The sequence below is a fragment of the Anas platyrhynchos genome, chromosome 3 (assembly GCF_047663525.1).
Source record: "Anas platyrhynchos isolate ZD024472 breed Pekin duck chromosome 3, IASCAAS_PekinDuck_T2T, whole genome shotgun sequence".
Lineage (NCBI taxonomy): Eukaryota > Metazoa > Chordata > Aves > Anseriformes > Anatidae > Anas > Anas platyrhynchos.
The window spans coordinates 105,564,361-105,589,931 of NC_092589.1; the positions used below are offsets into that span (position 1 = coordinate 105,564,361).

General features: G+C 36.9%; 1 protein-coding gene across 1 annotated transcript in view; it reads right to left on the reverse strand.

The window, feature by feature from the left end:
- The window catches only part of NOL10 (nucleolar protein 10), a 48,612-nt gene extending 23,471 nt beyond the window's left edge, over positions 1–25,141 (reverse strand). The window contains exons 1-13 of the mRNA XM_005014113.6: positions 24,974–25,141; positions 24,470–24,515; positions 23,055–23,153; positions 22,122–22,199; positions 20,343–20,380; positions 18,480–18,616; positions 17,759–17,824; positions 16,239–16,299; positions 15,640–15,725; positions 15,210–15,288; positions 14,058–14,207; positions 11,685–11,751; positions 6,754–6,806 (exon numbers count right to left, since the gene is read on the reverse strand). Coding sequence (XP_005014170.3) covers positions 6,754–6,806; positions 11,685–11,751; positions 14,058–14,207; positions 15,210–15,288; positions 15,640–15,725; positions 16,239–16,299; positions 17,759–17,824; positions 18,480–18,616; positions 20,343–20,380; positions 22,122–22,199; positions 23,055–23,153; positions 24,470–24,515; positions 24,974–25,039 — 1,026 coding nt within the window. The 5' untranslated portion in view covers positions 25,040–25,141. The remainder of the gene's footprint in view (positions 1–6,753; positions 6,807–11,684; positions 11,752–14,057; positions 14,208–15,209; positions 15,289–15,639; positions 15,726–16,238; positions 16,300–17,758; positions 17,825–18,479; positions 18,617–20,342; positions 20,381–22,121; positions 22,200–23,054; positions 23,154–24,469; positions 24,516–24,973) is intronic.
- Between the last annotated feature and the right edge of the window lie 430 nt (positions 25,142–25,571).

Here is a 25,571-nt window from a genome sequence, read left to right on the forward strand (position 1 = left end):
TCACACGTTGGTGTTTTTCTTCTGCCTATGTGCAAAAAGTGGTCGTTTCTCTCAGCCAGCGCATGGGAAACGAAGGATATCCTTTGTTGGGAATAAGCCCAGTGTGTTATTTTTCAGTTTGAAAGTGTTTAGGTTAAAAGGAGGAAGCTCACATTTCTGTTTGTCAAGATAAACAATTTTTTTCCTAAGCTTGTTAGTACTGTGAGATAAGTGATGTATCATTCAGTAGACAGCCTTCTTCTGTTTTATACTGTTTGCATGATTTTACGTATAAAGGATTAGAATGTCCTGAATGGAAAACCAAGCTCTAGAAGGATGATACACTGAGACTCTGAAATAGCTTAAAGGCCAAAGACTCACTGAACTGTCTTTTTGTTAATGGAAAATTTTTTCTTTCAACACCACTGTCCTTCACAGTCCCAAAGCGCAACTGTAATATGCGATGCTGCAACATCTCTGTTTTCTAGTCATTTTGCAGTTTTCTTAAAAAAAAAAAAAACAAACAAGCAAACAAACTATGGTTAAGACCAACATTTCCCATTGTATGCCATAACTGTTACATTTATATTTTACCTTTTTTATAATCGTTATTATTTTTAAATTTTTACCCCCAGGGAATTAAACGCAGTTTTGGGATAGAAAAAATCTCTTATCACAATTCAGTTTCATGGTTGTTTTCCATCTTGCATAAAACTTCTGAGGTAATTGTTACACTGAAGTAGATGAATAACTCTAAAAAGTTCACCCTCATCATACAACCTTCAAGAAGACAGTTGAGGCAGCATTAATTCACAATGACCTAGTGCTGCCAATATGACATGAAAATATCCTAAAAGAAATCAAAATCTCACAGGCTAACACTAGCCTGTTCCATTACTGTCAAAATGCCAGCCAAGAAAGGACGAGCGTTAGCAGATAGTTAGTTTTAGGCATTGGAATGGGCTGCCCAAGGAAGTGGTTGAGTCACCATCCCTGGAGGTCTTTAAACGACGTTTCGATGTAGAGCTTAAGGATATGGTTTAGTGGAGGACTGTTAGTGTTAGGTCAGAGGTTGGACTAGGTGATCTTGGAGGTCTCTTCCAACCTAGATGATTCTGTGATTCTAAGATCCCAAAATAATGAAATGATGAGCAAGGAAGTCTTAGATTGCTAAAACTGTTGTGAAAGGCCATGACCATAGAGGTAAGTGTGGAACATGCCTCACATGAGAAACCTCAGACCTTTTAAGTGAAAAACAACAGAATGTAAGGATAGATATCGAATGGTTACAACCCCTTGTACAGCACCAGTTGGTAGCACTGTCACCAGACTGACAAAATCTCTTCAGTCAATTCAGTCACACATAGCAGCTAATCTGTAAACCTCCTATCCAACCAAGCCATGTTCATCTTTAATTTACAATCCGGGATGGTCCCAAACTAGTATCAAAAGAGAAATGAATGAATTAAGGTTTAAAACAGAACTGCCTTAATTTGCATTTGCCTCAGTACAAATTCCATCTACTGATTTGTTTCATCTAATATGAAGTGCATTAAATTTAAAGCATTTAATTAAAAAATAAAAACATACGAGCCAGTAGAATTTGGTGCCTTGATGTGGATCTGTGATTATGTTATCTCAGGTAACTACTAAGGGTACCTACAGGTTTGCCTACAGTTCTTAAAAATTGTTGTTTTTTCTCTAAAACTAAGTTTTGTTTCTTTTTTTTAAGGAATGTTAATTATTGAGGGCTATTCAATATAAAAGATGGTGATAAAGCATCATTCATGTAGGCAAGTAGAGGACCTAAAAAAAGAATAAAAAATAATTTAAAACAGCATGTACGAAGGGAAAGTACCCCCAGTAATGGCTGGTTTAGCTGGAAAGCCACCCAATTTGATGAGGCCAAAGGTCATGAACATTTCTAGCAATAAAAAGATTGACACATCCAAAGAGGGTATTGGATTAGAAACCAGACCCTAACTATAAAGATATTCTTGGAGAAACTGAATCATTGAGCAGGCAAGAAGTACTTGCCCTTGAAACATTTCCACGTTATAACTCCAATAGCCCTGAACTAGGAGAGCACCAGGGTATCAAATGATTTTCCAAAACCACCTGAAAAGAAGCCAGAGACGCTCCAGGATTTATTTTTTCTTAAAGAGCTTAATATCTTCCCTACACCAAAAGTACATTGCTTCTAGCCTCAACAGGGAGTTTTCTGCCAAGACTGCAGGAAAATAAAAAAACCATCCAGAACACAGAATATTACACTCAATTAATTACAGTCTTAATTGCTCTCTTCTTTTAACAGCCTAATGAATAGAGCAAGTTTCAGTTTCAGTATGTATATGTAGCCCAAAGTTTCAAGTCCAATAAAGGAGACAAGACTGGTTTGAAACGTCTGTGCTAAGATCAGACATGTTCCCGTAACCAGTAGTAAACACTCCGAATAAATAACGCATATGCCCCTTGCTTTCTTCCCAAAGGATCCAGGAGGTAAGATGTAGGCTTTTCTCTGTACAGCCTTCAAAGTGAACCTTACAAGTCATGGAAGCTGACAGCTTAGCTTAAATTTAGGAGAATCTGGCTCATTTTAGATCCCAGTCCACTGAACCACCTTGTGTCAGTGGAGCTTCTTCCTCTCCTCATTTCTTCAGGCAGAAGCTGGGTGCACTATTGACTCAACTGACGTTTCTGAGTCAGTAGTCTGAGAAGTATCCCAAGGCACACACAACTTTCATTTCAACCTTCCCGAGACACACTTCAAAGTGAGGTACCAGGAAGCCAGCTGGCAAGAGGCAGGCTCCAAATGTTTGCATAAACTGCAAGTTAACTATTAAACTATTGGCAAAGAGCCCAATTCTAGGCAGAGGCACTTGCCCTCATTAAAGCCCAACAAAATAAAACAAAAACAAAGTCTCTAAGCTAAGCCACTCAAGATGTTACCTGTGTAAAACAAACATTTCATTTTAGCAGTCATTTTAACAATAAATTGGCCTTTTACTCACCCTTTGCGTTGTGTACCTGCACATGGCAATTTTTTTTGCTATTTAAAACCAAATCTGCTTGTCATTTCTAGCAAACCAAAAACCACCTTCTTTTCCCTCTAACAGTTTGCACGCAAAAGGAACAACTGCTGTGATTTTTTTTTTTTTTTTTTTAAGAAAAGCATAGTTCTCTCAGACATTCCTAGTCTCGAATGTCATACCTATCTTGCTGAAAATCCTGCCGTGAAAGCTGAAGCATGCCATTTACAGACAATATTATGATAGCTGTTGTCAACTCCTTCATAATCTTGAAGTTCAAGAGACAGTCATTTTTTAGGCTTGCAATGGAAATTTAGCTTTGGCATGAACAATGGAGAGAACGGGCACATGTAGACAGATAATTCATTCAGACATGAGCTCAGTCAGAGCATACTCCAAGCTAGCCAGACACAAGCCAGCTCCAGTTCAGAAGTCATAGAGCTGTGTTAGCACAGCACTGTGCCCACACTAATAAAACCTGCTGAGAGGCCGGGTATATTAGGCTGGGCACAGTCCTACGCTGTCTGGCCAACTTGAATCGAGGACAGAGGATTCTGGGTCTGTCTGCACCCATCCATGGGGATGCACTCCTGTGCTGTAAGACTTCTGTGCACCTCTTCTACAACATATGGAAAAAAAAAAAAAGCATTTCAAACTAGGAGGGCTAGAGTCCAGCATCATACATTCTTGAATTTAAGCATCTACCTCAACCATCACCATGATACTGCTTTAAAAAGAAGACTTAAAAAAAAAAAAAAAAAAAAGAAGCAACCATTATTAGCACTACAGGGCAGTAAGTGCTGGGGCCATCAGATGAATTCTGTTTACCCAAAAGCACTTCCAACAGCTCTGAAACACAACTGTCCTCCATAGCTGAAGCTTTTCCCTCAGGCATTTATTCTGTTGTGGAATAGAAGAACTGTAATTTAGTTCCTGTCAACATCTCAAAAAGCAAGGACACCTCTTAAGCGTTATTCATGTCTATTTCAAAGTAAACAAACAAATAGAAAATTAGGCAGTTCTTTGGAAAAATGGTAAATCCTAGTTCTTATGAGAAGCCAGAAAACTTTTCTGTGAAAAGAGATCAGGCAAAGCAGCAAATCATTAGCTCTTTAGTTTTGCTCCAAAACTGCACACAACTAAACTCATCTTTGTCTGTACAAAGGAAATTACTCAGAGTTCCAAGTACAGGAAGAAAATGTGTCTTAATAATCTACTGACATACAAACCAAAGGACAGGTGTGCATCTGAGCTCAAATAACTAGCCCAAAAGATCAAGGAATAGAAGCGTTAAAAGGAACACATTAATAACATTGAGTTTTTCTTAATAACAAATGCCCCGGAGCAGCTTAAGGCTGACACGACTTCTCCATTTTACATTTTCTTCATTTAAAAAGGAGATTAAAAAAAGCCAACAAAAACAGATTTAGAGAGCTACATACTTGATTTTTAGGAAATGCAGTAAGTAACCCTTCAATTATGTGATAGTATTTGTGCCAGACCTTTCATTCTTGCAGGGCAGAATGAAAAAGGCAAACAGGGTAAACCAACAAGTTAGCAGAGTGTGAAATTTCTGTTTCAAAAATGTCTTCTACCTTTAGCTTTTCTATTCTCTAAAATTAATATTCCATGTCTTTACACTATCTGAAAATATTCAATTCAAAAATATTTAATTAAAAAAATCATGCTGATACTTAACATGGCTTCAGCAGCCTTCAGATGTAAAGCCACTGACAGGAACTGCAGAAGTTCAGCTTATTCAAATGCCAGTTTTGCCTGGGTAGTACATTTAAAAATCAACTTTTAAGTTCTCTTTATACACAACAGCATTAAAAAAAAAAAAAAAAAAAAAAAAGGAGAGAACTGTTGCATATGTTTATGCTTTAGCATTCATCATTTGGGAATCAATCATGGGTCCATTTTTATGCTCATGTGTCACTGTGACCCTAAAACCCATAAAAAGGTATGATTGAGAGAAGTTCAGGTGGACTCAGGTCATCAAAGAACACTAACAAAGGAATATAACATAATGTTGATTTTCATGGGAATAGCCTGTACTCCACAAAAATAATAGACAATGTCAGGCAATATTTCAGCTTGTAGTTAATGTCTGTTAAGTGCAATTTGAGATCTAAAATAATATTTATACTTCTTAGCTAAAAAACATTCAATACTCACAGAGCCTTCTACAAAAGTGAGGCTTGAAGAGAGCAAAAAAGAAGTATTTTCCATTTTGATTTATAGTATGTGCAAGAATATTCAAAATAATACTTGCTAGAACAAGTTCTGACAACACCCACTGCTGGTGACAAATCAAGTCTGAAATATTTTTTTGGCTCAGTGGCAATGCTGGATGTGTACCTCTGATGTGCTATACCAGTCAGGTTCATATATCATGCATACTTGCACAAAAAAATCTCAATGCTCAATTTCCAGAGAGAAGCTGAACTATAGGCTTAGTGACAGGAGGAATGCAGGTGTTTTGTTTTTTTTTTTCTTCCATCTGAATTACTTAAATTCAGTAACTAGTCTATTCAAGTTTTTAAAAAATGAACAGACTTTGAAAATAAGGGAGTTTGTCTTCTCCAATCCCCTAATTAAAAGGGAGATAGATAAAGGCTCGGAGAGCTCTCCTTAAACTTTACAATGAACAAGATAAATAGAAACACTGTGTGTTCAGCTTCTAACTACAGCTAATACATGGTCTTAAATACAGAAATATTTGTTGTCCCTATTCCCGTTATCTCAAGCATGGAACAGCTTCAGTAAACAAAGTGGTTAGAAACAGGTTCAAGAAATTGACAGTTTCCATCTGAAAAACAACTGGATATAAATGAAACACAAAAACTTGGTGTATAAAAATGTACATTTCTTGGAATGCAAAAACTGATCTCTGCGTCAGCTACTTGTATAGTTTAAAATATTTTTCAAATTTAACGAATTTTGCAGTTTTTCCAGAACGTGAATAAAGTGACTTATGGAGAGTTGCACATAATTTTTAAGTTCAGTCTGCTCTTCTGCCTGGAATATTTGCTTATATTCCCTAGTATTCATCTCCTTTCAGGCCATAACAAACTCTAGTGAGTGTAGTGTAGAACCAAAAACATAGCTAGAGTGAAATACAGGTGTAGTTTTCTGTGCAGCTCCCTAACACCAGAAGGCATGCTGTTAAGTCTCCCTAAAACCAACCCACAGGAAGAAAACACACACTTAACTGTTAAGCCTTTTGAGTGAAAAGCTTCTCAAGTGAAAAGCTCCAATTCAAGTAGGGCACTGAGCAGAAGCTACTCCTAAGAACCACACACAAAACCACACCATATTTCTTCATCAGGACAGAGAAAAATATTTAGTCCATGGTATACAGTGGCATTAAAGACACTAATGAAATATTTTTCAACAAAGCAAAACTATTACCTCAAAAGCAAGCTATACAGTCTCCTTTTAGGAATTCTTTTCCCATTAGCTATCTAAAGCAATTTTTCCCCATCAAAACTCTACCTGAACTTCCTACTGCCACTAACCAGTTTTGGAACTGGTAGGAAAAGACAAATTGAAAGCATTTTCTTTTTTAATAGTAATTTAGTATATAATATAAATAAGTTATGGCTAGCTTAACTTTATCATAAAAAGTCAGAGAATGTAGACAGGAATTTGCAGAAATCATTTTCCAACATGAAAACCTGACTGGCACCAACTTACTGACAGTTTTAAAAGAGCAGTATCAGCAACAATTTGTATTACTTACTGGCATGTAATAGATATTCATTTTAGGGGCTTCATTTGCAGTCATTAGCATTCCTAGAAGAGATTTCCACATTAAAAAATGTCGGTCATGAGAAGATAATATTACTTAATATAAATATGTATACACACAAACACACAAAGTATTTAATTCACATGTAGTAGGTTTGTACACAGGACTAGGAAAGAAAAGCCTGATAGCGCTGCAATTAATAAAGCTTAATTTCTTATATATTTGTGCCTTTTGTTCTCTATCTTAAAAAATGCTCAGCACAACTTAAACAACAAAGTTCTAACACCTGCAGACTGCCAATTTTCATAACAAATTTAAATAGTTCATCCCATAAAACTGTTTAGAACAAATCCAGGTAGTACTACTTAAAACCTACCTTGGGCATAAACCGGTGTTATTAACACAAGGGGGTTTTGGGGATTTGTTTTGCTTTGTTTTTAAACACACATCTATGGTCTAAACAATGTCATAAATCATAATATGGTTTGCTGCTTGCTTCATATTTCATCTTGGAAATCAACAGTAGATTGTCAACACAAAACGTGAGGCAGGATGTTGTGGCATCAAATGCAAGTGATTATTAGCCAGGTGGAACAAATAAAATATGAAATATCTGTGAATATACCTAGCGAATGCTGTGAATACTCTGGATATAAAAGAACTATTGCAGAAATATTAAAGTCCATGGAATATCTGGAACTGTCACAAGACTTGGTATACATACAAAATCAGAAACTCTCGGTTTCATTCTGCATGAGAGCTTTGTAAGGACATTTGGCTTATAATTTTATTTCAGCTTTGACTTTCCAGCATAGGTGATCACCATGTAATACAAGAAGATGAAGCACGAAGAAGAGAAGAGCAATCAAGTTAGATAACATTCTGATCCAGAAGTAACATATGCCATTGAGACTATGAATAATTGGGGCAGTTACCACATACCCAGAGGGCAGAAATATAATTTACACCCAACTAGAGGAACGCAATTAACATGGGTGGAGTAATCCTTCCTACCTAATCCTTTTTATTAAAAATACACAATGCAGCTGGACTTTTAATGTCAGAAAAAAGGGGGCTTGCTTTCCTGGCAAAGCAAGAAATTTGTGAAAGCTTAGTCAGCAAACTGAGGCTTAAAACCAAACCTGGAAATGGTTACAGGCAGTTTAAGGAAAAAGCACGAATTCATAGTATATTTTGATAAGTTTTGTGCTCCCTTAACTTATCAGCACTTTTGGTACTACTACAGGAGACAAAGCATTTCTCCACTGACTGAATATGAATCACTAGAGATAAAATGATAGAAATTAATTCTGCAGGTGCTTCAAAGATGACAGCAAAGGGAAAACCTCCTCTTTGGGAGTCTTCCACCAATAGCTGAAGGCAGGAAAGTTGTCTTCAGAATTTCAGTACATGGGTGGGCGTATACTAAGGGGAAATACAGAAACCAAAAAAAAAGGAACAAGTCTGTGAAAGGAGAAGTCTACTGTGCACTCTTCATTGTTTCAGCTCATTAGTTCTAACCAATTTTTACAGGAAGAGAGACCACACCCTAATAAACTACACAGCAGTCTAGTGCAATTTCACTTAAAAGGGAAATAAACGAGAACTATTCTATTACAGAAGCCATTTTACTACGACCGTATCTAGAAAGTGCTCAGTAATACAATATCATTCATTTGAAAAAATGAAAAAAATGGGGATGAAGTGGTAGTAAATGGGAGAGGATGTTTTAGAAAATGCAAAGCTTTTACTTGTAAAAAAAAAAAAAAGTAATTTATAATAATTGAAACAAATGATGTACAAATTTCTATACACTGAAAATGTTAAGTTGCAAAAGAGTTTGCTTCCCATAGAAGGCAATAGCACTGAAAATGGCTGCTAAAATAATTTAACTAAAAACAAAAATAAAGCAATAAAAAAACCAGAAACATAGCGACTGAAAAAGATTAATTCACATTATACTGATCCACATCTTACCATATTTCAGAATGTTGTTACAAAATGGTTTCACTTCTCCATTTTTTTATTGCTTTCATAATTGAGACAACACAGAATTAAAACTGTTTCATTCAGCCGACATTTTTACGTAAAAAAGGGCTGCAACTAATACGAAGTAGCAGCTACTTTGGTTTTTAAAACAAAACTGGAATATTACAACTATTTGAATAAAATTATAAATACAAGATGTAAAAGTAAAATATCTGCATGTACTAGATAGCTTTTCCTTAGGGGAAAACTGTTTTTTAAGTGTAGGCTTAATGACTTCTGCTTCGTGACATTTCTGACATTATTCTCCTTAAGTCTGAAACAAGACCTGGGTGATTTTCGTGAATCAACTTCTGAATTTTGACCCACATCAGTGAAATAAAGTTGGAAGAAGTGTTTTGTTCCATGCAGTGATGAACAGCAGAACTGTTTTAACTGAATGAAAGAGCATAAGGGAAAGATTAGGGTACAGGCTTTCTGAGCAGTAGTTGCACATGAAGTCTGAGCATAGACTGGGCAAAGGTCTTGGGATTTGCTGTGCCACGCCAGCTTCTGAACATCCCAGGGTGCCCTGAGTGCTGAGATCCCAGTGACAACACTGACCTACACCCATGCTATCAATTAAACGTTATTGCCTTTCCTGCTTTCCTCAGCTGCAACATTGGTATTACTGGAAGTATTTTCTGATGTTCAGATGTAATTATTCTTTACATTCTAAATGTGGATGAGGCATCTTAAATTTTGTAGAAACAGTATTTATCATAAACATGAAGTGCACCACCTCTCATGTTAAATCTCTTTGTTTTCACTGAAACACCCTCAAGTTTTTCCCCCTCTGCCTTCACAGGGTTATAGAATACAACCTAATTTTCATCCCACAGCAGCTCTTAACAGAAGCCCTCAAAACTGCTCTCCTTTTAGACATAGTCAAAGAAGAAAGAACAAAAATCAAAACTGACTTATAAAGGAATACAGAACTGGAATGCACAGTCCACATGACTGGGATCAGACACACAGAAAACCAATGTCCCATAAGCAACTTTAAATAGACAGGTGCATTTAATTCTTTATGTTATGAGATTCTTCCTGCAGTCACACAAAAATCATTTAAGCCCAAATCAGCACTTGAGGAAAATCTACATACCACAGAGACTGTAGAACATCCACAGCTGTGTAACATCCATCCTTATAGATATTTAAACTTGGCTGGTTATGACCTGAGCAACCTGACCAGACTTTGAAGTAGGATCTAACTTCAAAATTGGCCTTGCATTGAGCAGAGAACGTACAAGCCCCAGAAGTCCCTTCTAAGTTATGCTAAGATTCTAGATAACTTATTTGTCTTTCCCTCCATGCCATGATCCCTTCGTTATTAACGCCTCATGAATGTTCATTCACTCCAGGACTCATTGGATCAAATTGCTAAGCTCAAAGGTGAAACCTGGATGAGATGCTAAATGTAATTCACTTCAATGACCTTTTTCTGTAGTGCTCTTCCTGGGGCCTCTATGGAAGACGGAGGACCAGGTTTGGGTACCCGTGTTGCACAGCCCACACTGTTACTACAGCTGCTCTCCAACACCCCCAGAACTCGTGTACAATCAGAGCACACAAGATGCACCCTCAGCGCCATGCCATAAGCTCCCTCTTTGGCAGGCTTCAATTTTTTGCCTAAAGTATTTCTGGCACATTAATCTGGGAAAAAACAAATATATGGAACACAAATTAGATTGCTATTGATACACTATTGAAGGCTCAGGAAAAAAAAAACAAAAACAAACAGTCCAATTGCTAAGTACTGTATGTAAGACTATTCTTTTTCAAAGGGGTAAATCTGAGCAGCATGGAAAGGGGCTGGTAATTTCACCAAGATCCTGCAGACCCTTATGTTGCTGCTGCTGCATAAAGTCAAAAAGGCTTACCTTCTCAGCAGAACTTAAATACTAAGTTCTCATCTTACCAAAGAAAAAAAAAAAAAAGACATTCTTAACTGAAGTTGGCAGAAAAGACAAGATAAGTTTTAACTCGTTAGAAATCTCACTTATCTACAATCTTGAAATTGAGCTGCTGGTATGAATCAAAGTCTAAGTCGCTCTGTCTTCACTGCTACCTCTCTGAAATTAAGATAATAGCAGAGTGCAACACAGGCATTCTCTGATCAAGAATTTTGTCCTCTGACATCTTAAAGGCCCTAATTTTTCTTTCATCTTATTTGGTGCTGCTTTATAAACAGGAAATGGGTGTTGTATACTCCTTAAGAACTAAGCAACTAAAAGCTAAAAGTTTAGTGCGGTACACGCAAAAATATTTTACACAATACAACCACCACTGTGTAAAGTATTTTTTCCTCAGTAAGTAGGATCTGGAAACTAGTTAAAAGTGGACCTCTTTTTTGACCTCAATACATGGTATTACAATACACACCAAATTTGAGAAGTCAAAAAAAAAAGCACGCAGATCTGTGCATTTAGAATTCTACACTTACAAATAAAAGTATTGCAGCTTAACCAGGGCACAGTAAGTACTATAACTAAAAAACAGGAAAGATCAAATGGCCATAAACACTTGTAAAAATTTGTAAACTCATTGTAAAGAGGTTTTTTCCTAGCTCTAGAAAGCAAGCTCTAACTGATCTGGAGCTTAGCCTAGACAAAAGGCCAAAATTCCTTCTCTTATGAAAGACTTCAGATATTTGAAAGGGCAGAAGAGGTCAATCACTCAAGTGACAGCACAACAGCTTCCAACTGCAAAGGTCTTCGATTTAATAAAGATGAAGAGGAACCAATGACACTAAATAGCATGTAACCGTTTTTCTTAGCTCTGTCATAAGTAGAAAAGTAGACTTAATTTGCATTGCCTAAATAAAAAAGCCACAGTTTGGGTTAACACACGCTTTCCCTTTTGAACTTAATAAGACATTAATATATCTAATGTACCTGAATTTGGATAAAGACAGACATCATTGATGTCATATTCTGGCTCCATTGAAGTAAAAATCTTCCCCTGTAATTGAAGGAAGATAATAGATTATAAAGAATTCCAAACAATGTAATTAAATTTAGTAAATATAAACATTATGAATAGCCATTATAGAAGCTAAGAAATATGATGGTATCAAGATGGCAGAGATTTTGCAGAACAATAAAATGTTATTAAAGCATCTGATCATAACATAGAAACCTTGTACTGTGTTCTGTCTCCTATCAGATCTCTTACAAGGGAGTGTTGTCTACTGCTTATCAAGGACACAGCAACGTACTGTGGCACCTCTGATTTCTTGGCTTACACTTCTGTGTTGAAAATTCACGTCAGTTCAGCTTCATTTTATTTTATTTTATGTAAAAGGAGGATGAGGTCCGTAAGTTCGTGGTACATTGCCAGTGTAACCCTCGTTTTGTTCAAGTCTGAATGCGGTACTTTTAAGTAATTTCATTTTGTTAAGTACATTAGCTAAAATGATGGATGGGGAGTGGAGTTTCATTCTGGAGCTTGGTTCTTCCACTCTGCCCTAAAATGAAATATGGCTCAGCACTTTATTTGGAAATTACAAACTCAGTATTAAAGAGGTCTAACACAAAATTATATAGAAATAATGTAAGCATCCACTGGGATGTAGCTTAGATCAGAAATGAAGTTTTAGCGGTTATTTAAGAACACGGTATAAGCAAGAAACATTTAAAAAAAATTAAGAATTGGAACATAGTCTGAAAAACCCAGACAAAATACAGGTGCTCTCATAAGCCAAGATGCAAGACAGCCAGTTAAAGAAGTGTGTCTAACAACTGGGCCACAGAATCCGAAGCATGAGAGTACATGCCTACACGGTTCTAAATGAGGGACAGGAACAGAGCAAATTTTCATCCTATTCCTCTTTTCTCTTTCCCTGCAGCAATCCCACCTACCTTTCTGGGCCCTTCCTTTCCCTCCCAGTTATATGCTGTTACCCCACCCACCTCTGGTCTCTCCCCGATGATTAATAAGAGTCCTCCCCCACGCCAGTCTTAGCAGACAAAAGCCTCATACTCCCCACCCCAAGGCACGTCTCAGCATGGGGCTATTCTGGTATCAAAGCCATATGCTCTCCACCCCACAGTCTGCCTCTGCAGTTGGTTTCCAGCCAGAGATAGTCAAGAACCAACATCTGGGAGAGGTGGAGCCAGCTGGAACATACTCTAGGAAGGAGTCCAAAGCTATCTTTGCCTTCCAGCAGTAAGAAACCCTCCCTTTTCCCACTGCAGAGGCCACCTGACAAACCTTAGTGTTTCATTCTCAGAGAGGAAAATATCTATACCTAGGAAAATGAAGAGAGGCCACTGCAGATGTTTTAAATAATAACCAATAATTTATTTGCCCTTTAAAACAATAAAAAGTAACTGAAGAAAAGCTTACAAAAAAACTGCTTGCGATCTCAGAAAAAGAGGCTGTTGAAAGTTCATGAAGAAATACAACAATAGAGAAATGACTGCCTGAAATAGTTAGAAAATAAGTGCCTCTAAACTACTATAACTGCTCCTGATATGTTACTGTTACTTTACACAGCTAGAAAATCACAGATAGAGAATGGAGCAAGTTTTTAGGACTAGAATGATTAATGATAGCCCCTTAGACCAGACCAAATTACAGTGGTATTACTACGAATCTATAGGGTAACATATCTTGTGCAAGCTGCATTGATGGGGGACAAGAATAGCATAAGGTAAGAAAAGAAAGTCTTAATCAGTTCGCAACTTCACTTATAGGTGCAAAGGACAGGGATAAAGATACTGTCTATTGCAACATAATCCATTAATATAGCTTAATAAACATTGTTATCTGAAGCAGGTTTTATGCCTAGATACAAGATTTAAATAAATTTATCTGAAAACAAGCAGGACCAGGTTTTAACAGTTCATAAACTGATCTACCTTTGAAGCTGCCCTTTTTGATCAGAGAACTGGAATGACCAATTTTTCTCTGATGAAAAGTCAGATTCAGATGTTTCTAAGCACACTGAGAAACATACAAACTAGAGCAATGGCTAAGATACTTTGTGTTTAAATCCCTCTATTGAAAGAAGCATCTTAAGCAGATATATAGTTTTTTGTTTGTTTGTTTGTTTTTTAGCTGTTTGTGTATCTTCACACCTGACAGGCTCTTGAATACCTTCCCAGATACCAGCTTTTTTAGCCAGACAAGGCCAAATGCTATGTAAATTAGGACATATTAAAAACGCAGCTTCCCACCCTCAATTTCAGCCTCATTATTCAAGTTGCAGAAGAAGAAAAAAAAAAAGTGAAAAAATCTGAAAGCAACAGCAGAGAAATACTTACTGTATCTTTGTTCCACATTTTTATGATTCGAGAATCTGCAGAGATAATTAAATCCAACTGATGCTGAAACTCAATTGACTTTATAGGCAGGCCATATTGGTGATCTTTGACTATTAATGGATTATTAGACCGGAGGTCATATAATAAAACCTTGAAGAATAAGAGACAGATTAAACTTACAATATTATAAGATCAAGAGGAAATCACACACACTAGGCCTTAACTAATGTTTTAACTTGAGATTTGTTTGCTTGTTTGTTTAAAAACATGGACAGGATCTCCATAAAAGAAATCATTTCAAGTTAAAATGACTTATTAAGCGAGCCCTGCTTATTCTGACAATATATTTTAACTACGAAATACTTCAGTCTAGAAAAATTAAATACAAACTCAAGAATTTGCCATCTTTCTAAAGTCTTTTTAATTTCTATTGAAATTATAATTGAAAAAAAATGACCCTTTTCAAGACTCTTAGTATTTTTTAATTACTTATATTTCACTTTTAGATTATTGTGTTATTCTTACTCACAAGATTAAAATTTTCAGCTGCCCTTCTAGATTTTGTGAGTATCACTTTCACTCAGGAAAACACCACAGAATGCAATTATTCTTTTGAGAGAAATGGAGAGTACAGGCCATCTTTCAGAAACCTGTGTTTTTATCTCAAAAATTTCCTCTGCAACTTGAGAAAGACCTCGAATCTTTCATATGCCAAGTATGAATACTAATAATTTTGGGGAAAAAGAGTAGTTGAAAGACAATTAATTCTGCTTCTTCAGCCAACATCAAGATACAGCATATATTTTGCATTGAGATGGCACTGGCAGAGTCTAAAAAAAAAATAAATCTGTAACTTCCTCACATAATTGACTGTTGTAAGAAAACTGCAGAATTCAAAGTTACCTAGGTTGGAGGTTGTGATGATTTTAAGCCAACCCTACGGTAATTCTAAAGAACAAGATAATCTGTTAAACTGCAAATTAATTTTGCCAATGACTATTGCTGCTCTACACGTGTAATTTAAGGTCTTAGAAATACTTATCTTATTGTATATCTATATTGCATTAAGTGCACTCAACGTACAAGAGACCTGGACTGGCAACTGCAAGAAAAGGATCTTATAAGAACTGTTGCAGAAAAAGTTAAGTCTACCTGCCCAGTAGACGTTCCAACAGCCATTTTCAAAGCTCCATTAAATTTCAGCGCCGAAATAGATGGTAAACAATCTATCCTGCAAAGCACAATGCTTACAGTTAGACATTCTATCCGTAAGGATGCAAATACTTTTTTAAATGTTAAAAATAGATAAAGTAGTATCTGTAAATTAATTTACACTAACCACTCAAATACTACTTCAATAAGTGAAATTGTTTCCATTCACAACTTGCACAGAAAATTAGTTATTGATCTGAGCAGCAATAGCTCAGTTTCTTTGTGACTAAAAAAACCCTCTATTCACACTATGACAGATTTTGATGCAAAATGGAAACGGTTTCTAAAAGCAAAACTTAAAAAACCAACCAACAAGCACACACAAAAAAAAAATTAGAAGAACGCACTTTGAAAGGTAGCCTTTACTCACTCTGTATCTGCTGTCACACTGCTTAAAGCACAATCCAGCAGCCCAACTCGATTTCTAGTTCTTGGATCCCAGCATTCCACTTTACCCTGAACAGATCAGAAAATATATTTCGAGCTTATGCAACATATACCTGATATTGTGTTTAAATAAAATTATGAATTATTTCATCTATGAATAATTAATCAAATTTCCTAGTTTGACATGAGTTGTACTAATAAACACAGATTAAATATATGGAGCTTATATGCATTTAAACAAATGTGATCTGAATGAAAATGATTAATGCTAAATTTCCCCATATTAACTGGGTACAGAGGCTAGCCAATTTCTACAGATAGCTATATTCTTAAGCAAGACAAAGCTATTTTTTCCTCATCTGCAAAATCTCATGCATCTCAGTTCTGAAGACAGTTCCGAAATTGTACCTTCACCACACTCTAAAAAGTCATCTTGTTTAACAGATCTATACTTAACGCAGCAAATGAGATCAAATTAATTACGTAGGTTCCTGTTGTGATTTCTTCTTATCCTCATGCAAACTAATATTAAAGAGATACAAACACTGCTGCCCTTTTAATAAAAGGAATGCAAACATTTACCTCAGCTGTCCCTGTAGCAAACAAGAAGTGTACAGGATTTATGTCACAGACATTATTCTCTCTAAAACAGAAAAATAAGTAAGTTTAATGACCTCAGAATAATGTAACTAGAAAGATTTCTGTAATCACATATTGTTTAGCCCGGAGAAGCAAAAGCGGTGGGGGGAGGAGGGAGTACATGTGCGGATGGCAACCTAATAACAGATTCTCATACTTAAGAGGAGTTTACCAAGAATTCTGAGCTATCAGCGAAAATCAGAGACAGTGCTGATAACTTGAGATGGGTGAGGTTCCAACTGGATGTGAAGATAATATCTTTTATGCCTTGAGGATAACTATTGGAACAAGCTGCCAAAAGAAGCTCTGGAATTTCTCTACTCAGAGCTTTCAAGACCTTGTGGGCAAACTCATTTCAATTCAGTGTTGACCAAGTCTTGACTTAAGACTCAGGTTCTTTCAAACCCGAATGATTCTACAATCCTCTGCCCATGCCCACCACCCACCATCACACCTTTATATATTGCTCTGCTCACTGTAGTCTTAAATGACTCAATTACATCAGAAGGTCTTCCTGATGACATAAGTTAGAAGCATACATCTCCAACATATTCTGATGAACAGCCCGTCCTCTTCTCCCTCAATTGCTCAACATGGAGCCCTCTATTGCTCCAACAATTCTTTCAAAATACAAATATTTCTGATTATACTTCTCATCCCCAAAAAAATCCAAGCCTTCCTATTCCAAGACCTCCACCTATAACTCATCCAATTCCCCTGCCTAACAACCTTTTCACATCTTCAAGTTTCTTCTCCCTGATTCAGATTTCACGCTTGATGACCTAGCTCACCTGCTCCAGGATTATCCCACACACCCCTTTTTCTTTTTGCTGCTACTCAGTTTATACAGTAGAGCCTGCCCAAATACCTCTTCTTCCTGTAAGCTCTCCTACCCACTGAACACCAGCTGCTGCTCACCAACTAGCCACTTTCATCTTCTCAGGTCTCTACTTCTCATCTACTTCTCCCCACACAAAAGAAACCCAGCTGCTGCTACTGTCTGGTTTTCAAAAGTATCAGACACATGTTGGTGATATTATATATATATATATATTATGTATATATAAATAAAATCTTTGGGCTACTCCAAGAGCAGAAGGACAAAGACATGTCTGGGAAAGTACATACCCTGTGGGCAGATCTCTATATGACAACTAAATTGAGCAGTAATGGCAAAGTTTTAATGAAATGCTCTTAAGATCAAGTTATATAATACCTATTACATGTCTACATTAAGCAATTTTAATTGAGTTTTCTTCTGTGAATGTTTTAAAATGTAAAAACTTGAACAAAGAATTACAGAACATAAAATAAAGTCAAGCTGAGGCTCAGCATATGTTTCTTTTCAACTCTACAACATAGTTGGGAATATTCAGATACAGTAGAGATGGCGAGCATATTAGGAGTTTGGTTCCACCTGGTGGAAAGAAGACAGACGGACATGGTGCATTACAGACACTTACGAAGCATCAGTTTGCAGGGAGTTGAGAAACCTTCCTTGTTCCAGATTTAGCCTGAATACTTCAGAACTACGAAGAAAAAAAGAAATCACAATTACTCCTTTCTCTTACAAATACTGAAAAAAGGATAACATGCACGTTCACCAGTGCCATTTACTACTCCGCAGTAACCCTATCAATTACTCTTTTGCCATGAAAAGATGCATTAATCCCTTTTTTAACATCCTTAAATTTCCTACAGTTTACATTACAGCTTGGATTACTAAAAGCTCTTCTCAAAATGAGATCTTCAAAGTTTGAAACAAATTTTATTTTTACTGTCTTCTCACAAATTCTGTCAATTACTTCATGTGATTGAAACGTGAAACATTGAAACAGTGAAACACTGTTTTACTCCTAACAGTAAGATAAAGCTATCTTGGTTGTTTTATATCTCATTTTCCTTACTTAGATGTCAGACACTTTTAAAACAGTAAACTGAATTGCAATTTTGTTAACAAAACAGCTAACAAATCATTAAAGGAATGAAAGTCTTAAAACAATTAAAAACTAAATTAATCTTAGACTTACACTTTTTTTTTTTTTTTTTTTACATACAGTCTCTATTTGGAAAGAAATACTGCTTTTTCAATAACATTTTTAACTTTTCTAGTATTTTAATATTCATCATGTTGATGGAAAACATTCCTAACAAGTGAAACAAAACAATCTATGTAATCAATACCTTGCTCCTACAAAATACAGGTCACATGATGGATAATGATAAGAGAAATCTCTACCAAATTTTGGTATTCTTGTCCTGTAGTAATGGCCTTGTTGTGAATGAAACTCCACAAATCTGTCACACTGCAGGAAGACAATCTGAAAATAAAATAGAAAGAACTGAAACATACAAAAGCAGATGACAGCAGCTCATAACACAACCTCAGATTTTTCCAAGCTCACACAGGCTAGCCATAACCCAGTTAAATAATTTCCATTAAAATAACAGAATTAACTAGTGCTTCTCCATTCTCACCAACCACAGCAAAAGCTTCATTACCAGAGATATTACTCTCTCCTAAGTCTAAGACTTAGTCCAAGTCTAAATTTTAGGAAAGCACTGAGACGTTAACTGGTCTTATGGCTATCAACATGAATGAGAGCCAAGTGTGCTCTCACTGTGAAAATGCCAACAACCCTCAAAATGATACCTTAGGAGGTTAGTGGGAGCACACGGGGAAGGATGTGTTTTCATTTCTCCACACAGTGCTCATTACAACAATTTATTCAGTGAATTTGTGGAACCTCAGTGCTTGCAGTTTTTGAGATTACTGGCACAAGTCCTGCTTCAAGCATTAAATGAACTCTAGATGTCCCCTACCAATAAATATTTTTTATATTTTTTATGAAGTACCATTCCCTCTTTTTACCATGCTTAAAAAATTTAGACAGCTACTTGAAATTAATTTTATTTCTAGCTATTTAGTAAATTTCAGGAAAATGAAATTGAAGCTAAGGTTGTCAAGGCTTCAGTCTGCAACACAGTACCAATTTCAGTTTCAAAAAACACAGAAGCCTTACTGTTAGTAATAAGTCAAAAAGATTGCTGAACACGTTGAGAATACATTTCTCAGCCTCTCAAATAACTGTTTGATCTTTACAACCAGAAACTTTATCCCACAGACAGGCAGGAGGCTACCCTACTGTAGCAGTCACCTTCTTCATCCACTTGAGTTCACACACATTCTTGGAAAACTCACAGGGGAAAACTTTGAGAAGACCTGAGTTAGAAGGTTAGATGATAATGCCTCTGATTAAATGAAAATTTTCATTATGACAAGCCTGTACCAATAATGCTAAGGTCTCTTCTAAGAAAAAAAAAATACAAGTACAAATTAAAAATGTCTCGTCCTAATGGAAACAGCAAAATTACGTGCTTAAATTGTGTATTTCATTTGGCACATAACACTTTGACGAATCAACAAAGCAAAGTTTAGAGGAGAAGGCAATCTGGTACAATGTTTCACAATTTTTGGATCCTGAACAAAATTTGAATTGATAACTACGAACCTGAAAAAGGCTAACAGTTCTAAGAACTCATCTGTTTCTTCCTGGTACAGGAGTTCATAAAAGAAGACATTACTTTCTTCCAGTTTTTGCCTCATTCCTATGCTTATAATTATAATTTCTATAGCAAATCAATCTAACCCACTGGTAGCTATTCCACATTTCAAAAAAAACAAACAGTATGTGGGCTACGGTCACAAGTGATTATAACTGAATGTTATCCTGACAAGAGAAACTAATTATGTTTTTAACATTAGTTTAGTTATAGGACAGATCATTATTCGAAGCTTTTCTCTACTGCAGACAAAAGACTTGAAAAGTGGTAAGGCAAATTATAATACAAAGAGGTAAAGAAAACAAAAAACATTTTAAAAGGTACAAAAAATGTTTATCCTGTTTGATTTGTGTTTGTTTTTTTTTTTTTTTTTAGATCTGTTCCAAAAGTTCTTGATTGACTGCCTTTACTATATATGAAAATACATTTTAATGTACATATTACACAATTTTCTCATTTATACATTGAAAACATTAAACATACCTTTGAGTAATCATCTGATAAAATCTCAAATGTAACCACTAGAGGAGAGAGCAAGAGAATTTCAAGTTAACTAAGTAAGCAAATTTATTTGCAAACATTGGCATATATCCTGAAAATATTTACACTTATTCTAACCTTTAGTCATATAAGTATTCCCCACAGGTGTCAATGCATAATACAGACATTGTGATAAAATCTTTAATTATATAACTTTATTTGCAAAATAATAAGTAGTTTTAGAAAACTTTAGAAACCTATGAAGCATCTTGTAATCTTTTTAGTCATTCATGTACATTTGACATGTTCCTCAACACAATGCTCAGCCATGTATTTATTGGCTCGGGGAATGTTTAATGAAATGGTTTTGAGTGAGCATGTGGTCCACGGATCTTTGGTAAACTGTCAAAAATGATAAAAAAAAATAACGTGGGGTCAGATGTACAACATGCAGATCTGCAGACCTGACGTTTCTAAGGAGTCAGCTTCCACAGAAAAAGCTTAAAGGGTCCAAAATTTAATAGCTACTGTCTATGCTGAAGACCGCAACATATTGAACTTTGCCTAGTTTTAAATAAGGTGGGTCAGGAACATTAGGGAGTAGCTGCTTCATCTAAACTGTTTCCATTTAAATGAGGTAACTCATTTAAGATTACCTGAAGTGACTCTATGCTACAATTCAAGCTAAACATACTTGACAGTGTAGAAGCCAGTTCATAAAAATTAACTTCAAGCTCTAATTAACTGCAACAATTTACTTTACTACTACAGTGACTTCTCTTTCAAAGTGGGTCTCTCTTACCTCACCTTCCTCTCCCCAGCTTCTCCTCCTGTCTCCCCTCATACTACACTGTAGCACCTTCTCTTTACTGTACTAGACTCCTTACAGTACTGAGGCACCATTTAAGGAAACACTATCATGCCCTACTCCTCTTTTCCTGACCTAATTAAGGCAGTTTTCATTTTTACTTTATTTTTTTTACATCACATATCAAAGTCAGAGCAATTCCATTTCTCAGTGTAGATTCAGGTCTTCCTCTGTATTAGTCTTCTGCCATTGGTTTAACAACAAACAAAATCCTTCTCTAACACTATACACCCTAAAACTTCAAGCTGCAAAGCTGCAACAGCTCTACCTCCTCTCCTAGCCTAAGTTTCAGCAGATTCTCCCTTGTCATCCTCTAGATGACTCCTCGCTTTCACCACCACAGTTGTTCTCCCTCCAAAATACTCCCAAACAAGGTGAAGTTAGGGCCTTCCACATGCTACCATTTAAGCCTTGTTTCCAAAAAAAAAAAAAAAAAAAAAAAAAAAAAAAAAGACCAACCAATCAACCAAAAAACAACCAAAAAAAACTACCCTCCAGCAGAAAAACATGAGAATTCATTTCAGTAACAGTGGTGCAACCACAGTGCATTCTGCTACCGTACTGCTTCACAGAGGGAAGAAAAAAGATGTAGAACTGGACACTACCCAACCATCATAAGCACACAGCACTCCCCAAACAGAGCAGCCTTCAGCCACATTCAGTCTCCGAGCCCTTACACTTACTGGCTCAGGGTAGATCTTACTCCTTTCATACAGCTCCAAGAGAGGAAAGAACTTTATAGAAAAAGAAGGAAAAATACAGAGATAAAGACTAGATGGGATTTTACTCTAAACTCTTGTGTTTCTCCAAAATATAATCTGTCCCCTCAGCACAGGGAGAGAAATTTATATCGAAGTCCAACTTGAATTATATATGAAATACATCATGCACTAACAGCCATAGCTTATACTAACCTTCAGCATCTAAACACCTTTCAAATTTCTGGGATAACTGATAGGTATCATAACAGCGGATCCTTGGCTTGTAAGTTCCTGAAAGAACAAATTGATCTTTAGTAAAACACTTAAACAAAAAGATAACATTAAAGTATATATCAAAAACAAAAAAACACCAAATAAACAAAACACTTATGCATACAGTCTTTAATGCACCTCAACTATGAATATTCACATCTTAACAAGGCCTCGGCAACTGGAAAAACAATCCCTAAGGTTATATTACCAAAAAGCCTGTTTGTTTTTGGTTTTGGCTTTGGTGTCTGGAAGTACCCTCTATGTACGTTCTTCTACTGAATACGTCACACAGTACTTAGTATCTTCCAGTAAATCTGCAAGATCAACTCTCCTTCTGCTATTAAATCCAACTAAATTACTCATGTTAGGATCCTGATCTGACAGTTAGAAAATTTAGCATAACCTTCCATCCTTTAAAAAAAATACTCAAACAACAACGTTTAGAAGTTATTTAAGCAAGTTTATTAACACACAATAAAAATCACAGAATCATCTAGGTTGGAAGAGACCACGAAGATCACATAGTCCAACCTCTGACCTAACACTAACAAGTCCTCCACTGAACCATATCAGTGAGTTAGGATATGTTAGTTTGGATATGTAAGTTAGGATATACCCTAAATAATAAGGAACTTAGTGTTCAACTGTATTATAAACAGAAGGGCATCTGTATTCTAAAAATAAGCCTTTCACAACATCACTATTAAGACATTCATTATATTACATCTTAAAAATAGGCTTCCAAAATCCGTTCACAGCTCCATTTAAAGCAGTGAATTCCATCAATTTTACCTGAAATATTAAAATCATTCTGCATTAAAAAGTTTCTAGTACTTTTGGCCTCTGCTACAGAGGGACCCTTAGTTAACTCACCAACTGCCATAATATACTGTCCATCTCTTGATACCTTAATCTTTGTGCAAACTGTGGGCATTTCAAAGTCTTGAATAAGTTCAATTCTTCTACGGATATCTACAAAGAAAAGAAATACCAAAACATAAAATTATTTCAAAAGCTAGTACTATTGTATCAGTCCCAAAAACTGCAATGATTTTTTAGAAGCACATTGAGTTCATTGAACACAGGGAATATCTTTCAAGATCTTTTAAATGATACTTAAATATTCACCTTTACCACCCGCTATAAGGAGAAAAATAAAGTTTGCTAACACTCAGAAGCAGGCTATCACCATGCAAAACATAGTGTCTATTAGACATCCTGAGATGTCTATTCTGAGATGGTAATTAGGTTACAAATTATATAAAGTATTAGTGAATGCGTTTTACACGTTTTATTTTACAAAACAAAGATATTGTATAATATATTCCATCATCATGTTAAACCTATGCGGTTTTTTAGTTGTTCTATACCATGCTTCTTACAGTATGTAAATAGCCATATTTTACTTCATATCACAGAATGTTAGGGCTTGGAAGGGACCTTGAAAGGCCACCTAGTCCAATCCCCTTGCCAGAGCAGGAATACCTATATCAGGTCACACTGGAACAGGTCCAGGCAAGTTTTGAATGTCTCCATAGAAGGAGACAATCCCCCTGGGCAGCCTGTTCCAGTGTTGTCACCCTCACCATAAAAAAGTTTTGTCTCACATTTAAGCGAAACCTCCTGTGTACCAGCTTGCACCCACTGCCCCTCATCTTATCATCAGATGTCAGTGAGAAGAGCCTGGCTCCATCCCCCTGATGCTTACTCTTTACGTATTTATAAACATAAATAATGTCACCCCTCTGTCTTCTCCAAGCTAAAGAGACCCAGCTCCCTCAGCCTTTCCTCGTAAGGGAGATGCTCCACTCCCTTAATCATCCTCATGCCTCTGGGCTGGACTCTCTCAAGCAGTTCCCTCTCCTTCTTGAGTTGAGGGGCCCAGAACTGGACACAGTATTCCAGATAATGACATAACAATATTCCATGTAACAAGTTTAGCCTAAAACGACGAAGTTCCTGCACTCTAATAAAATGCATAAAGGAGCATATAGTCGGAGGTTATCATGAACTATACATGGAATGCATCCATCACATTCCAGTATGATCTACAGTCTCTCAATATTTAATGCCAGAAATTTAAAATGAGAGTAGTAATGCTCTATTCACACAGCACTACGTAGGATACTGAAGTATGGCCTTCTAACATTACCTATAGCTTTATATTTGCACTGATTAAAACGAGCTATGCGTGAACATCCTGTATTTGTTAACTGCCTGCTTCTGGCCTTGCATGGCATTTATGTGCCACCTCGTACTGCTGAGGACCAAGTGATGGAGAAACTCACCCACATCTTTCTTCTGTAACGCTCTTTTCTTCCTGTCCGAGAGCCACTGTACAGGAACACGTAAATCACTGTTAAGTTTATCACATGTAATGGGCACAGAGAACTGTTAAAGCCTATCACATTGGAAAAAGTAGGAAGTTTAGGATCTGTCTGGAACATTAGGCTTTGTTTTTTTTAATTATATTAAAAATTCTAGCAGTAAGTTTAATCATTATTAAAGACACCGAAAACCTAGTGTGTAGGAGTCTGTGGAATAGCACACCTAAAGCAAGAGCCACACGTGTTCAAACTGTACTTTAACACATGAAACATTTAAAACCGTTTTTCAGATAAACATCCTCCCCGTTCCACACAAGAGGGTCAGGCCAGGCTTGCTAGCTGCTTTAGGACGAAACATCACCCCAAATATTCTCGCAGCACGGGGGCCAGAAGCTCGAGGGGTCACAGCGGGCCTCGGCCCCCTCACGGCGGGCGGCGGCCCCTGGGGAGCGGCCCCTCGCTCACCTCCGGGAGGCTCCTGCCGGCGCTCAGGCTGTAGATCTTCACCTCGTTGAGGCTGGAGACCTGCATGGCGACGGCCTCGCACGCCTCTTCCTCCCGGCTGGAGGGGAAGCGGAAAGCGGCTGGCTTTCCGGGCTGCCGCTTTAACCCGGCAGCAGTGCGCCGTGAGGCGGGCGGTACTGAGGGGACGGGGGTGGTGTGGCGTGGCGGCTGTGCTGCGCCGCAGCTCGTAGGGGGGGATTGGGGACGTTCACAGCCCGCCCCGAGGAGTAGATAAGTTGTCACTGGGTGAGGGAGGTGTTAGGCAAAATCTCATTTTATAACCTTAACGCTTAGCGGCTGCTGTCTGCCCGAAGTGTTGCCATTCCTCACAGCCAAATGGCAGAGGTAGGAGCTGCCTGTGCAGACGCGGCTGAGGAGATTGATTTTCTTGCCCTACAGCGAACCCTGCCCACTATCGATGAAAATCAATCATTATCAATCAGAATTTGGTTGAGCAGCATCTTGCCAGCAAACATAAAAAAAAAAAAAAGGTTGTTAGTGCTTTGTACCATCACCATCTAAAACAAGACTGGGCATGCAAAAGTAACACCATTCCTAT